The sequence below is a fragment of the Prionailurus viverrinus genome, chromosome D4 (assembly GCF_022837055.1).
Source record: "Prionailurus viverrinus isolate Anna chromosome D4, UM_Priviv_1.0, whole genome shotgun sequence".
In the NCBI taxonomy this organism is placed as follows: Eukaryota; Metazoa; Chordata; class Mammalia; order Carnivora; family Felidae; genus Prionailurus; species Prionailurus viverrinus.
Window position 1 is genome coordinate 57657969 of NC_062573.1, and position 15910 is coordinate 57673878.

Below are 15910 nucleotides of genomic sequence, written 5' to 3' on the forward strand. Positions count from 1 at the left end.
GTTTCCTTTGGTGTGCAAAAGCTTTTTATGTTGGTGTAGTCCAAATAGTTTATTGCTTTTGTTTCTCTACCTGAGTAAACATATCCAGAAAATGTTGCTACAGCTGCTGTCCAAAAGATGACTGCCTATGTTTCCTTCTAGGAGTTTTATGGTTTCAAGTCTCACATTTAGATGTCACATTTAGGTATTTTTGTATGTGGTGTAAGAAAATAGTCTAGTATCATTCTTTTGCATGTAGCTATTCAGTTTTACCAACACCATTTATTGAAGAGACTATCTTTCCCCATTGCATATTCTTGCCTCCTTTGTCATAGTCTAATTGACCATATAAGTGTTGGTTTATTTCTGGCCTCTCTGTTTTCTTCCATTGATCTATGTTCCAGTATCATATTGTTTTGATTACTACAGCTTTGTAGTATAGTTTGAAGTCTGAAATTGTGATAACTTCAGTTCTGTTCTTCTTTCTCAAGATTGCCTTGGCTATTCAGGTTCTTTTGTGATTCCACACAAATTTTAGTTTTATTTGTTCTGGTTCTGTGAAAAATGCTGCAGGTATTAATCAGTAGATTAATTTGGGTGGTATGGACATTTTAACTCAAGGTAGGAAGTTTCAGTCATCAGATTAGCACACAGTTTCTCTGCCAAGGACCTTTTAGACTGCTCTTTCAGTATATGTTTGGCTCCAGCTTGGCCAAGCTGATGATAACTGTTTCTGTACATGTAAACAAAATCCAGGGATCACATCACTTATTACCAAATTTCTCTTTGATTAACAAAGTCTACATTTCCACCTCTATAGCTGGTAGAGACAAGGTCTTAAATTTTTTCAAGTTGGAATACTGTCATTTGGAGGGTTACAATGAACTGTCATTTTGAAGGTTGTATTTTAGGGTGCAGACTGTTCTTTAATTCCAGAAGCAACATTTTGATGAATCTTTTGGTAATGCTAATGCATCTACCACTTCTGACTCCCATTAAATTCATATATGTATGTATGTATGTATGTATGTATGTATGTATGTGTGTGTGTATGTATATATATATATATATATGCAAATGCTTTAGACTGAGATGTTAAATATTCTGTTTTGGAATAAAAATTGAATATAGCTAGCTGAATTATTGATCTACAGCATTATTTTTTCCCCCTTAAATGTAGATTTAAGCTGTTTTATAATGAAATGTTTTTATTTGCCCTTGGGAAGAAGCAGAGAGACAACAGCCTGGATAAGCAACAGGATGGCAAGGAGTGACCAGCAGAAGAGGAGCATTGTCCTGACCCAGAGACTATAGAATTGCCTGGCTGGAAGGAGATGATTTGGGGAACAGTTTCTTTAGGGGTACCCAAATATTACTTGAGGAGGAAAAACCTAATAAAATGCTGAACTCCTAGAGCCAAAGCATAAGAGACTCTTAAAAACTGAGAACAAACTGAGGGTTGATGGGGGGTGGGAGGGAGGGGAGGGGAGGTGATGGGCATTGAAGAGGGCATCTTTTGGGATGAGCACTCAGTGTTGTATGGAAACCAATTTGACAATAAATTTAATATATTGAAAAAAAATAAAATAAAATACTGAACTCCTTGATGGCAGTAGAATAGAGACTTAGACTATGTTATTTAGGCATTTATAACTTCTGAAGTTCAGAGAAGGTGGGAACATTTTGATTATACATGATTCTTGCACATCTCTCTCCTCAACCCCTTTCTTACTTTCTTTTTAAAAAGGTTTAAGTTATTTAAACTAAACAAAAACAAAAACACTTTATCTATCTCTTCCATCCCTCAATCCCTACTTCTGGCAGCCATCAATCTGTTCTTTACATCTATGGGCTTAGTGTGTATATATAGGTATATATTTCACATATTATTTAATTACTAATGCATTATTTATATATAAATTATAAACATGTATTTATATTCACACATGTAAGAGAGATATTACAGTATTTGTCTTTTGTTTTCTGACTTATTTCATTTAGCATAATACCCTTGAGATCCACCCATTCATATAGTTATTGTATTTGTGACTAAATACCTGTGACTGCTTTTGAACCACGATGGCCAGGGTCTTTGTTTGCAACAGAGACCCTTCAGCCCACTAACCTGAAAATCTTTACTATCTATCCTCTTAAAGAAACAGTTTGCTGTCCTTGCTCTAGTTCTAATAGTTTAGAGGAAATATAGGGGACAGAGGAACATGTTTAAGTGACGCCATAGAGAGTAATCAGCAAAATTCAAAATGTGAAATAATCTATGAAATAAAATTAATTTCTTTAACAAGTAAATGCTAGTAAAATAATTTAAAAATTGTTGTTAATGTTTATTCTTGAGAGAGAGGGAGAGAGACAGAGACAGAGACAGAGTCAGAGTGTGAGGAGGGGAGGAGCAGAAAGAGAGGGAGACACAGAATCTGAAGCAGGCTCCAGGCTCTGAGCTGTCAGCACAGAGCCATGGGGCTCAAACCCACAAACTGGGGAAACATGACCTGAGCCGAAGTCAGACACTTAACCAACTGAGCCACCAGGTGTCCCAAGAATTAAAAAAAATTTTTTTTAACATTTATTTATTTTTGAGACAGGGAGAGAGAGAGAGAGCATGAACAGGGGAAGGTCAGAGAAAGAGGGAGATACAGAATCTGAAACAGGCTCCAGGCTCCGAGCTGTCAGCACAGAGCCTGACGCGGGGCTCAAACCCACAGACCATGAGATCATGACCTGAGCCAAAGTCGGATGCTTAACCAACTGAGCCTCCCAGGTGCCCCACCCCAAGAATTTTTTAAGAAGAGTGGGAGAGACTACCTATAGGAAACACATCAACTTAATGTAAAGTGTAGGCCTTTAAGAAAAATCCTGATTCAAAAGTCAACTTAAAAATATGAATGAACAATCAGAGATGTCTAAGTATTGACTGAATATTTGATAGTGCCAGAGTATTACTATTAATTGTTCAGTTGTAACAACAATATTGCTTTTATGTTATTCTTTTTAAATTTTTTTTAAATTTATTTATTATTGAGAGACAGAGAGAGACAGAGCATGAGCATGGGAGGGGCAGAGGCAGGGGGAGACACAGAATTCGAAGCAAGCTTCAGGCTCTGAGCTGTCAGCACAGAGCCTGACGCAGGGCTCGAACTCACAAACCACAAGATCATGACCTGAGCTGAAGTCAGATGCTTAACCGACTGAGCCACCCAGGCACCCCAACTTTTATGTTATTCTTTTAAAGAGTCCTTGCTGTCATGGAGTGGGGAGGGTAAGGAAAGTGGGTATATACAAAGTAACAATGGCCAATGAAATGACAGTTAATTTCTGGTACACAAAGCACAGTAAATAAAGGGCATTTATTTAATATGCTATAGTTACTTATGTTATATTATAGTTATTCATAAAGTATGGGTAAATGGGAGTTCATTAAGTTAGTCTCCTACTTTTGTATGTTTTTGATGTTTGTCTTAATATAAACTTTTACGATTGCAAGAATTTTAGGAGCAATTATAAAAAATTATTGAGCAACATTAAGAAGGACAATAAGAAGACCTAAAAGGAGACATAGACCATGTTTATAGTTGAAAGACTCAATATTGCAAAAATGTCAATTATTCCTAAATTGAGTCACAGTAGGGCTCACTTCAGTGAGTTCTATAGCACCCTCACATTTGTCAATATCTCCATGGGGATTTCCAGTCCCAGACAGCAATTCCCTGCCAACCAATCTTATTCTCCTGACTGTGAAGGGCTCTGTCTCAGGCAACCCAGAGAACTTCTTCACCATCCAGTTGGCTGCAATCACACTCTTTCCGGTGAGGTCTGAAACCCAGCCTTGGGTTCACATTTGTTTGTTTCTTAGATACTTTCTTTTAGCCCTAGACTCCTTTGAGTTCTTTTATGTGACCTTTTAGTAGCTAATTCCCTATAAATAGTTAATAATTTAATAGTCCCTGTTCAAACTGCTGTGTGGTTTGTGTCTTCTGAGTGGATCTGACCAATATACTAGTAGAATTGAAGTTGTACATATATATAACATATGGGACCCAGAAATCATGTGTGTGAGTGTGCGTGTATGCATATGACAAAGAGAGATAGACAGAGACAGTGACAGGGAGGAACTTCCACATGTATAATAACGTAGATACACAAGAATATCCACAGCAGTGTTGTTCAGCATAATCTAAAACTGAAAACAAATCCAGTCTTCGTCAATAGGAGACAGACTGGCTGCAGTATGTGAGAGAAAGAGGAGTCAAGGATATCTCCAAGATTTCTAATCTGAATAGCTGGAAGATGAGAATTACCATTCTCTGAGATAGGAAAGTCTGAAAAAGGAGCAGTTTTTACATTTGGAGATAATCTTAGAAGCCAGTTTTATATACATTAAATTTGAGATGCTTTTTAGGCATTCAAATGAAGGTGTTAAGTAGGCAGTTATATGCAAGTCTGGATGACCAGCCTGGGTTACCCCTGAAATTATACGTTTGGAGGTCCTCAACATAGAGTTCTTAAAGTCCTTAAAGTCAAGCAATTGACTTAAAGTGCTGACTTAAAAGTCAGGTAATGTCACCAAATGAGTGAGCATGGATAGGAAAGAGAAGAGGGTCAAGGTCTGAGCTTTGGGACAGTCTTCTTGGATGGCTGCCATTGTCTCCTCACTCCCCCTGCTTTGGTTGTCTTTCTCACCCTCCATTCCCACCCTCAAAAGGTCATGATGTGTTAGCATCCAGACTGACCTTCCAAAAGCATGATTCAAGTTATATGACTCTATTGCCTGAGCCTCTTCCGTTGGCTTCCTGTTGCTTATAGACTAAAGTCCAAACTCCTCACCTAGAGGATCTGGCTCCTCCCTAGGCCTCCACCTTACTTGACTCTTTCTCTGCTCTCTACAGACCATTCCTTCTGCTATGTAGTGTTATTTATTCCTCAAATACATGGATCTCTCTCAGGGCATTTGTGCTAGCTGTTCCTTCAGCCTGGATGGGGAACCTCATCTTCATAGGGCTAGCTCTGTCTCTTAATTCAAATTTCAGCTCTAAATGCTGCTTCTCCATAGGATCACTTCCTGAACACACTCTCTAAAGTAATTGTCCACTAGTCGCTTGAACAGGTCACTCAATAGCACTTATTCATGGCACTGATATCTGACATTATCTGTCTCCCTTACTAGAATCTCAGCTCCCCCACAACAGTGACATGGTCTTGTTTATTATTATGTATTCCCAATACCTTGAACAGCAATGCTACCTGGTAGGCAGTCAGTAAATATTTGTTGAATAAATAAATGCATGACTTCCAGGATTCTGTATCCTTCTTAGCATGCTTTTTTAGCTTCCAAATTCCGGGAGAGAACCTGGGCGGCCATTTTTCTTTGGGCTTTATCTTTCTTCATGTCCTTTTGCTTTTTCACCAGCTCCCCCATGGTCACAAAAGCCCAACAATGCTGTCAAAAATATTAGAAAGAATACTTTATTCCAAAGCCTGTGAATCAGAGGATTGTGTAAAGAAGTTACTCTAATCTAAATGTCTCCACACAGTGGAATGCAGCTGGTAACTCCAAAGGGTGACTGACACGCCTCCGGAGCAGCCACGCCCTCGGAGGGCTGTGGAGGGGCCAGGCCAGGTCTGAAGCTGGTCCAGTGCAGTCATGGGGGTAGCTCTGGAGCAGTTCTTCATTTTTGTAGGGCTGCTGGCATGCCTGGCGTACCTGGTGAAGTGTGTGAGATTCTCCAAATGTATTTTTCTGCACTTCTGGAAAGTTTTGCCAAGGTCTTTCTTGAAGTCAATGGGACAATGGGCAGGTAAAAACAGCTTTCCATCTCTTGTTTCTTGTTGTTCCTGCTTATTATTATCTACATTTCAAAACATAAACTGCATCTTTGCTTTTGAGAGCAAAGATATACTGCCTTTGGGTGACTTTTATTTGGGTGCCTGGAAAGCAGGAGTGAAATTGGAATTCCTTAAAAAACCAGATGTGGGGCATGAGGAGAATTAGCTGGAAGAATGCCACTCAATTCTTGCCTCTGTGCTTGCCCTCTCAACCTTACTAGTTGGTTGGCTCCTTTTTTGGAGTTTCTGGTGATATAAATAACAAATTTGACAGAAATTTCTGCATCCTTTTCTACAGATTTTTGAAGGCCTGGGGTACTGCCACTTTGTGGAAGGGTGTTTCAAAATCGGAAATACAAATAATTTTAATTCACTTTATTTAAAAACATTTCTCTGAACCTTTTCATGAAGTAAAGGTATTACAAAATGAAAGTAACAAAGATCCCTATAGGGACACATTTTTGAGATGGTTAGATATGGAATCTGGGTCTGGTTTGTGTCCCAAATAGATTAATCACTGCCTACTAATGGGATTTGCCTCCTGGAACTACCACGCAGACTTTCAGCCCCATGACTGGGCTTAAGGTGAAAAGCAGGAGGCGTGGTTTCAGCATCTCCTTGAATGAAGTGCTAAGGTTACATGAAGAAATCCAAGAAATCTAGTGACTTAAAAAAAAAAAAGAATTTAAGCAGCTTTAAAAGTACCATGCTAGGCTAAATAGGAGAGATTACAAACAACCTTATAGGGCTGCCAGATAAAATATAGGATACTGAGTTAAATTTGAATTTCAGATAAACAAGGAATAATTTTTTAGTATATGACATCGCAAATATTATGTGGGACATACATATACTAAAAAATTACTTTTTGTTTACCTGAAATTTAAATTTAGCTGGGCATGCTGTATCTTTATTTGCTAAAGCTGACAATCATACAACCTAAGCAACACAGATAAAAAAATTACCATATGAAAATTGTTTGGAATGAAAAATGGGTTAACTGTTGCATGTTATATTTGAAATGTGTGTGTGAGTGTGTGTGTGTGTGTGTGTGTGTGTCGGTGAACACTCCTTTGCTCTTGGGGCAGTATGCTATCTCCAGAGAACTTGCTAAATAGCTTGAACTTGAGTGTTCTGGATCCAAACGTCCTACTTCACACAGATCCCAATGCCCACGCACTTGGCAGGTGGATGGGGGTAGGGTGGTGCTTAGAACTCTGCACAATGGCTGCCCGTCAATGCAGGGCCAAGCCCTTCTGAGAATACACACTCCAAAGAAAGTTCACATGGGGTCAGAGACCAGAGTAGTTGTTGGTTCACATTTAAAAAAAACATAATCTTGGGGTGCCTGGATGGCTCAGTCAGTTATGCGTCCCTCAGGTCATGATCTTATGATTTCGTGAGATCGAGCCCCACATCGGGCTCTGCTCCCTGACCCTGTCAGTGACCCTCTGCTCACTGACCCTCTCTCTCTCTCTGCCTCTCTGCCTCTTGCACTCTCTCTGTCTCTCTCAAAATAAATAAACTTAAAAAACTCATAATCTTAATCTGTCCTTTGAGTCAATATTGAATAGAGTTATCACTAGCAAGAGTAAAATGTCCTTGGGCATAGGCAGATATCTGGGAGAGAAGACAGAACAAGAGCAAGAAGGGGAATGAGAAGAAACTCCAATGACTAAAGACCAAAAATTTCAACTCTTCAGAACTCTGTGACTGATTAGAAAATTATGTCACTGATGTATCTTTATAGACTTGTGGCCCCAAATTCAGATAGGCAGGTTTCACACCCTGTTGTCATCATTTTTAGCAACGTGACCTTGACTGAGTTACTTTCTCTCAGCTTTCTCCTCTATCAACTAAGGAAAATAATGGTCCCTGCATTATGAGTTTGTTTTGAATATTAAATGAGATAATGGATCTAAAACACTTGCAACAGTGCATGGCAGAAAGTAAGCCCTCACTAGAGACCAGCCATTTATTGATGTGATTATCTTAACTATAGTACAGACCTTGTATTGGGTGATTTTGAAGATTCCCAAAACGGTGAGGAAGGGGAAGCAGAAGTTCACCCTGAGCATAGCACCTGTACCAAGAGGAGCAGGTAATATGCATAGATTCACCTTAAAGTATCCAAGTGAGCAGATTAAACCTTTAGCAGTTATGAAAAGGAGCATGCACTGCCAATGTGTTTCTGGAAGCTTGTACAGCTTGGCTGGTCCTTACTTTTCAATAAACTAAATGTATCTTTTCTTCATACTTTTGGAAAGCATACTCTTCGATTGTTGTGCAAAGGTGAATTGCAGATATGTATATACTGAACAGTTTGAAATCGTGACATGCACTCGACTGAGGTTTACCCTAGAGCTTAGTCATGAAATAAGTGTGTAATGTTGGACATAAAAGGACTAGAAGGTCCATTTGATTGTTATATGTTAATCAATAGATACAGGGAATACAGAGTCTTCAGGTCTCTTTATGTCATCGCATCCTCTTTTTGCATTTCTGTGTTTTCCTCTTTGTTCAGTTCCTTATCTCCCATGGGCTTTGAGTACTGTTTTCCTGTGGGGGGTGGGATGGCAAGAGGGAAGAACTGCACTTTTAGGAAGAACCTTGAAATGTCTTACAGTGATAGTTGGGTGTGTGGGTAGAGAGATAATAGGGCACACTGTTCAGGGTCTGAGCGAAATGTTCCCTGGCTGAGGTTCTTTGTTTCGTTTTGGAGGGTGTCTTCCACAGCCTCACCAACCCCTCCAAGAAAAAAAAAGCTTCATTTTGAACGTTTAGTGAGGGGAGTCGGGGCTGGAAGCTCCAGAGTTGAGTGGAGTAGTGCTGTAGAGTGAAAGGGCGCTGCTTTGAAATACTGTGCCTTAGGCAGTAAGCCTGCAAAAAAAAGTAGCCAGTGAGAGAGAGCATTTTAAAGATTAATTCTGTCCTTTAAAACCATTTCTTCTTTTTGCAGTGATCACTGGAGCGGGAGATGGGATTGGGAAAGCTTATTCATTTGAGGTAAGTTGTATTCCTGGAGAATTTCCCCTTCCCTTGAGTTGAACATATCATGATCACGTGACCCCCTCACCCCAAACTCTAGTTTTCTGCTTACAAAAGCAATAGACATTTATTTATGAAGGAAAATATTTTTGATAAAAAAGAAAATTTAAAAATCATAATCTCACCCTCTGGATACCTTTTTTAAAAACACTATGATACTCAGTGGTGCCAGTATCACCCCTTAGGAGTTGTGTTAGGAATTCATGGGGGCATTGTTGGTTTCTAGTGTAATTGTACCATAAGAATTTATATACCCAAATACAATTAAAACTATGAGCTACTTTCCTATTACTTATCCTTATGTTGTAGCTGGGGCATATATTGATTTTTAAAAAATTATTTGTGTAGGAAGGACATATTATCTATAACTTTCATTTCTAGAAGATTAATGGACATTATAAAATATTATACAAAGAGAGGATCTGTTAGGGCTGAGAGTCACTGGAATATGATTAGTGTCTCTGAGTATTTCCTTTCAGGCTTCTTGTTTATCTGCAGATAGATATAGGGGTAGTTATACTTTTAAAAAATGTACTTACAGCATATGTTGTCATTGTTGTTATGATTATTATTCTTACAAATTCCACATTTTTATTAATGAAATATTGTTTTCTGGAATTCCTATTATTTCATTTCTTCATCATGACTATTACACCGACCCCTAGAACAATGTAAAATACAACGGAAGAAACAGAAAGAATCCTGGAAATTATGAGGATGAAAAAAAAACAATAACATCTTAAAAATATAACAAAAAGCACTCAGTTACAAAAACCACATTCAACAACAGTGCGGTACGTATGTGTCTTCCGGTCCCCAAAGGCCTGTGTCCTGATAGACGCCTAACCATCTTGTGTGAAATGGACAGCACAACGTGTATCAGAGGCACTTAATAGAAACTTTTAAAATGTCAACAAACCTAAATCATGCCAGTTGAAAAAGCTTCTAGCACTCTTTCAGGTCTGTCCCCTATCCTCCAATGATCATATCTTTGGTACTGACATTCTGCTTCAACTCTGCTTTTTTGAGCTAAAGGGTTCTTTGCTCTTATCCTAATTTGTACATAGCAACTTTCTGATGACTGGTAGTGCCCAACACTCAGTAGGTGGGTGGTCATATTTGAGTATGGAGTTTGGAGAGACCGATCAGCCACCACTTTCCAAAGCCTTGTGTCTTCCTTACCCAAAAATCAGAAGGAAAGCTTTTCTAGCTATTTGCATTAGAACTATATCACCTGTTATGTAACTACTGCCTACCTTTGACCAGGTTTCTGGAAAGGGCCTAATCCCTCATCCAAAAGATCCATGGCCTTACCTCTCAGTTTTCTGGATTGCTTTGAAATCCAGGTGCTTTCTTCATGATTTTCCAGATTCTTTCCTCAAATTCATGCTGACCTAATGGTCTCCATGATGTCTTAAGACTCAGATACCTTTCTTTCGACTTAGAGGAGACCATGTCTTCCTTAGCCATTTATTTCTTTACTGTTTCCAAAAACAATGGCCTGGAGGTCAGGAGCTGTGGGTTCCTGTCTTCAATGTGGCACTAACTGGAGATTTTGGACAAGTTGCCCATCCTTTCTGGGCTTTTGTGTCTTTACTAGCACAAAAGATACCTCTGAAGTTCTAAATTGTTTCTGTTCCATACTAATTCTTGCTTTTCTCTTTCTTGTAGAATATTTTTCTTTGTTTCCTTTTGTTCTTTTCCTAAGTCTGTGTTAAACAATTTCTGGGATCCCTACTTCTCCTTCATTCAGGCTTTTTGTCTTCCAGAGAGCCTGTTCATGTCTTCCTGCTAAAATTCTCCAAGGAAAGCAGTTCAGAGTCTGAGATGCTGCAGACTGACCACAAGGGTTAAGAGCCCAAGACATTTGTGTGTTCAAATGCTACTCCATATGCTTACTGCAGAATTTCCACATTAATAAACTGGAGGTGGTGGTAATTCCACTGGGGCTTTTGGAAAGGTTTAATGGGATAAGGTGAACAAAATGTTTTGCCTAGAGTAAGCTCTCTAATGTTAGCCGTTATATTATTAGATGTTTAAACTGTGACTCCTTTCCCATGTATTACTTTTTTCTTTTTTTTGAAAAGAAAACTGTATTGTACTTATCCATAGCTTTACTCTTTCCATTGTCTTTTCATTCCCCTTGGTGTTCCAAGATTCTTTCTTTAGTCATTTCCTTTCTGTTTAGAGAACTACGTTTAGCTATTCTTTTAGGGTAGGTCTCTTTGTTTTCCTTTATCAGAGAATGTCTTGATTTCCCCTTCATTCCTGAAGGATAATTTTGCTGGGTATAGGATTTAGGATTGATAGTCCTTTGCTTTCAGCACTCGAAAAATATTGTGCCACTTCCTTCTTACCCATCTGGTTTCTGGTGAATGAGTGTAATTTGAATTGTTTTTTCCCCATAAGTAAGGTTTTCTAACTCACTGTTCTCAAGATTTCTTCCCTTGTCTTTAGTTTTCAGAAGTTTAGTTATGATGTTTCTTGGAGTGGATTTCTTTGCATTTATTTTGCTTGAGGTTCACTCAGACTCTTGAATTCACTCACTATTTCTTTGAATATTTTTTTTCTGCCTAGGTTTCTTCTCTTTTTCTGGGACTTCAATCACATGGATGTTAGATTCTTAGAGTCCAATGGGTTTCTGAGATGCTGTTCATTTTTCTTCACTGTACTTTTTTCTCTGTTGCTTAGAGTGGGTAATTTCTATTATTTTATCTTTAAGTTCATGATTCTTTCCTTGGTTCCTTCCATTCAGCTACTGAGCCCATCTATCAAGTTCTTAATTTCATTTATTTTATTTTTCAGCCTTAAAATTTCCATTTGGCTTTTCTTTATATCCTCTATATCTTTATGAAAACTTTCTCTTTTCTCATTTGTTTTAAAAGTATTTGTAATTGCTTGTCAAAGCATTCTTATGATAGCTGCTTTAAAATCCTAGTCAGAATTCTAATGTCTGTGTCATCATGATGTGAGTATCTGTTGATTGTTTTTATTTCATCAAGCTGAGATCTTCCTGGTTCTTGGTATGATGACTGACTTTTGAATTGTGGACATTTTTGGTATTTTGTTATGAGACTCTGAATCTTGTTTAAATCTGTTTGGGGTCTATACCAACACTGCTTCAGCAGGGGGAGGAGAGGTGCCAACATGTTCCTACCAGGTAAGGTAGAAGCCCCACAGGCTTTGCACTTGGCCTCCATTAGAGGGTGCTGCCTCCTTGTTACTGCTGGGTGGGGGTGGGGGTGCTGGCTCCCCACTAGGCCACTCTGGGTGGGAGAGGCAAGAATGCCTCCTTCCTGCTCTCCAAGAGGCTGCCAATGGTAATTGGAGGAGATGGCCTCAATACCACTGGGGTGGTAATGAAAGCCCTGGCCCTCTGCTAGGCTTCCTCTCTTACTATCCTGGGAAGGGAGAGGAGAGAAGGGATGGAGGGCCTTGGCACTGCCAGGTGGAAGTAGAGTTCAGGTCTGCTGACATGGGAAGAGGTGGCTGGGATGAATGTCCTGTCTCCCTACTCAGCCTTCTCTGATGCCAGCCTGGTAGGGGGTGGGGACACTTGTTCCAGCAGTCTCACCAGGGTGGAAGTCTCAGCTCCTGACTCAGCCTTTGGGGGTGGGGGTGGGACCACATATTTTTTTTTTGAGCTGTTTGACTTGAGTAAAGCTGTTCTTTTTAAAGTTTTGTGCCTTAATAAGGCAGGTCCTTTTCTGGTCCTTTGGTTAGAGAGAGCAGGCTTTTGTTGGGACTTTTTAGGTCTGCACCTGTGGTGTTTCTGAATTGCCAATTTTTCCACCAATAAGTTTGGAATATGCGAGGCAAAAAGAAAACCCAGGAACTCACCACTGTTTTATTTCTTGGGTCTTGAGGCCCCTAGCTGATCTTCTCCCTATCTTTTGGAATCTTTTTATGTTTATTTTATGTATTATGTCCAGGTTGCATAATTTAATTGCATATCATGGTAGGAGTGGGGAAAAGTACTTCTCCATTTTCCTGGAAGCCTATTCTATATCACATTTTAACCTAATCTGTATTTATATTTAGTGTGGCAAGAGAAGCTTTGCCTCCTGCTAAAGGAATCTTGAGCAGTACTGGAACAAGATGGAAAACAATTGTGGTGAGGGATGGGCAGGGGGAGGAAGCAGGAGAGGGGTCCACTCTTCCACCCTTCTGAGGCCACTGCTTCACCCTGTCTTCACACCATTTTTGCTCCTTAAGCACCTGAATTTCTTTTATTCATTGCCATACAGAGGAAGCCTTGTTTTCTCTGTGTTCCCACCACCTGTTAGAGATTAGCAGCAACAAGTACCTTCCCTGAAGCAGGCCCTAACATAAAGAAGGAAAGGGGCACATTCTTCTCAGCAGCAGCCCTTCTTCTTTAGCACGGTGCCACAGTGCATTCTGGGAAAGGGAGGGCTTCTGTGGCTTACCTCCCTGAAGGGAAAGAGGCAAAACCCACATATGGAGCCTGTCAGCCTGGACATTCTGGAAATAAAATTGAGCCCTGCTCAAGTGGACAAAGGGAACAATGCTGTCCCAGACAAATATGTGTTTTCTGCCCTCTCCCTCCCTCTCCTGGCCCACCCCACTTCACATAGAACCTTTAAAATGTCTATGGCTCTTGAGAGAAATGGCACAATTCTGGAGAGGCTGGAAGCCCACCAGGAAGCAAGCATCCTTTGTGCTAAAAATGCAAATTGTTTTCCATTTAATGGACAATGTTCTCTTCAGGAGGCTGATGAAATGAATTGTGAGACAAAGGTGCTTAATTCTTTGGCCACCATTCTGATGGATTCCAAGGCTCAAAATGAGGGTTGGAGGTGGGGGGGGGGGGAGGGGGTTGTTTTCCACAGGAAGAGAGAAAACTCTGGGATATCACTGACAAAGCCGGCTTTCTTTCTTTCTTTCTTTCTTTCTTTCTTCCTTTCAGAGCACTTTCAAATCTCCCTCCCCCCCCTCTCTTTTTTCTCCCAATTTTTTATTCAAATTGCAGTCAGTTTACATACAGTGTAATATTGGTTTCAGGAGTAGAACCCAGTGGCTCATCACTTACATATAACACCCAGTGCTCATTGCAGCAAGTGCCCTCCTTAATTCCCATCACCTATTTGGCCCATCCCCCACCCACCTCCCTCCATCATCCTCAGTTTGTTCTCTGTATTTAAGAGTCTCTTATGGTTTACTTTCCTCTCTCTTTCCTTCCCCTCTTCCCATATGATCACCTGTTTTGTTTCCTAAATTCCATATATGAGTGAAGTCATATGATATTTGTCTTTCTCTGACCTATTTCACTTAGCATAATACATTCTAGTTCCATCTACGTTGTTGCAAATGGTAAGAGTTCATTGTGTATATATATATATATATATATATATATATATATACATCTTCTTTATCCATTCATCAGACAATGGAGATTTGGGATCTTTCTATAGTTTGGCTATTGTTGATAGTGCTGCTATAAACATTGGGGTGCATGTATCCCTTTGAATATGTATTTTGTATCCTTTGGGTAAATAGTAGTAGTGCAATTGCTGGATCATAAAGTAGTTCTATTTTTAACTTTTTTGAGGAACTTGCATACTGTTTTCCAGAGTGGCTGCACCAGTTCGTATTCTCACCAACAGGGTAAGAGGCTTCCCCTTTCTCTACTTCCTTGTCAACATCTATTGTTTTCTAGCAGAGTCAGTCTTGAAATGGGACAGTCCTTGGTTTTTATTTTTCAATCTTTTTATTTTCCATTTATTTACAAAATTTTAAAGACTTATTTTTTAAGGACAGTTTAAGGCTGACCACAAAATTGAGTGGAAGGTACAGAGAGTTCCTGTATATCTCCTAACCCCAAACATGTGCAGCCGCCACACTGTTGACATACACTCCACCAGAGTGGGACATTGTTACAATGGATGAACCCACCCTGACGACTTCATTACCACCCAGAGCCCATAGTTTACCTTAGGGGTCACCTTCTTAACTTGTTTTTTCTGTGGTGGTTGTTTCTTATTTTTTGAGGAAAGCATGAGACATGTACAGCTGAAGATGTTTTGTTTTACAGAACCTCATTTCCACTTTCCCCTCCTTTGCTCAGTCTGGCCAGAATGGAGCTTTATCTAGAGTCAGCCAAAATTGACATCAATGTCTTTGAGAGATTTTCTGTGTCTTTTCCTTTTAAATAATAGCTGTGCTCCAGACAAACCATCAGTAAATATACTTTTTTTGTACGTCATGTTTAAAAGTATAAAGAAATTGACTATTTAAAGTGAACACTAGATGCAGAGGATCACCCTTCATTATCTTTTTTTATATGTCTGGATCTTGATTATCTTTTTATAAAGTGACTCCTCATTGTACAGATTCCAGGCCAGGGGTAGGACTTGTGATGATACTTTATGGCTGAAGATCACAAGTTAAAGTGAATGTAAATTTACTTTAAAGTACTTTAGCATAGGGGTGCCTGGGTGGCCCAGTTAGTTAAACATCTGACTCTCTTGGTTTTGGCTCAAGTCATGATGTCACAGTTCATGGGTTTGAGCCCCGTGTTGGGCTCTGCACTGATAGTGTGGAGCCTTGGGATTCTCTCACTCTGTCTCTCTCTCTTACTGCCCTTTCCTCCCCTACCCCTCTCATTCTCTCTCTCTCTCAAAACTAATAAATAAACATTTAAAAAATAAAATACTTTAGAATTGATAATATGATAGGCATGTGGGTCAGTTTTTTATTTTAAACAGCTTCTTAAGATTTAATTCACACACCATAAAACCCACCTGTTTTAAGTGTACAATTGAATGATTTTTAGTGAATTAACCAAGTTGTTCACCATCATCACCATCCAGTTGTAGAACATTTCCATCACCCTAGTAAGATTCTAATAAGATCCCTCCTGCCTTGTTACACTTAATCCCCTATTTCCATCCCAGCTCTGGGCTGCTACTGATCTTTTTGAACATTTTGTACAAATGCTACCACACAATATGACTGGCTTCTTTCACTTAGCGTTATGTTTTTGAGATTTATCAGTGTTGTTATGTGTTGGTGGTGTTTTCATTTT

At 39.4% G+C, this 15910-nt stretch overlaps 1 protein-coding gene across 2 annotated transcripts in view; it reads left to right on the forward strand.

The window, feature by feature from the left end:
* The first annotated feature begins 5606 nt into the window (after nucleotides 1-5606).
* The window catches only part of HSD17B3 (hydroxysteroid 17-beta dehydrogenase 3), a 47510-nt gene continuing 37206 nt past the window's right edge, over nucleotides 5607-15910 (forward strand). For both annotated transcript variants that reach the window (XM_047828936.1, XM_047828935.1), the window contains exons 1-2: nucleotides 5607-5789; nucleotides 8777-8823. In XM_047828936.1, the coding sequence (XP_047684892.1) occupies nucleotides 5636-5789; nucleotides 8777-8823 (201 nt within the window). In that variant the 5' untranslated portion in view covers nucleotides 5607-5635. The remainder of the gene's footprint in view (nucleotides 5790-8776; nucleotides 8824-15910) is intronic.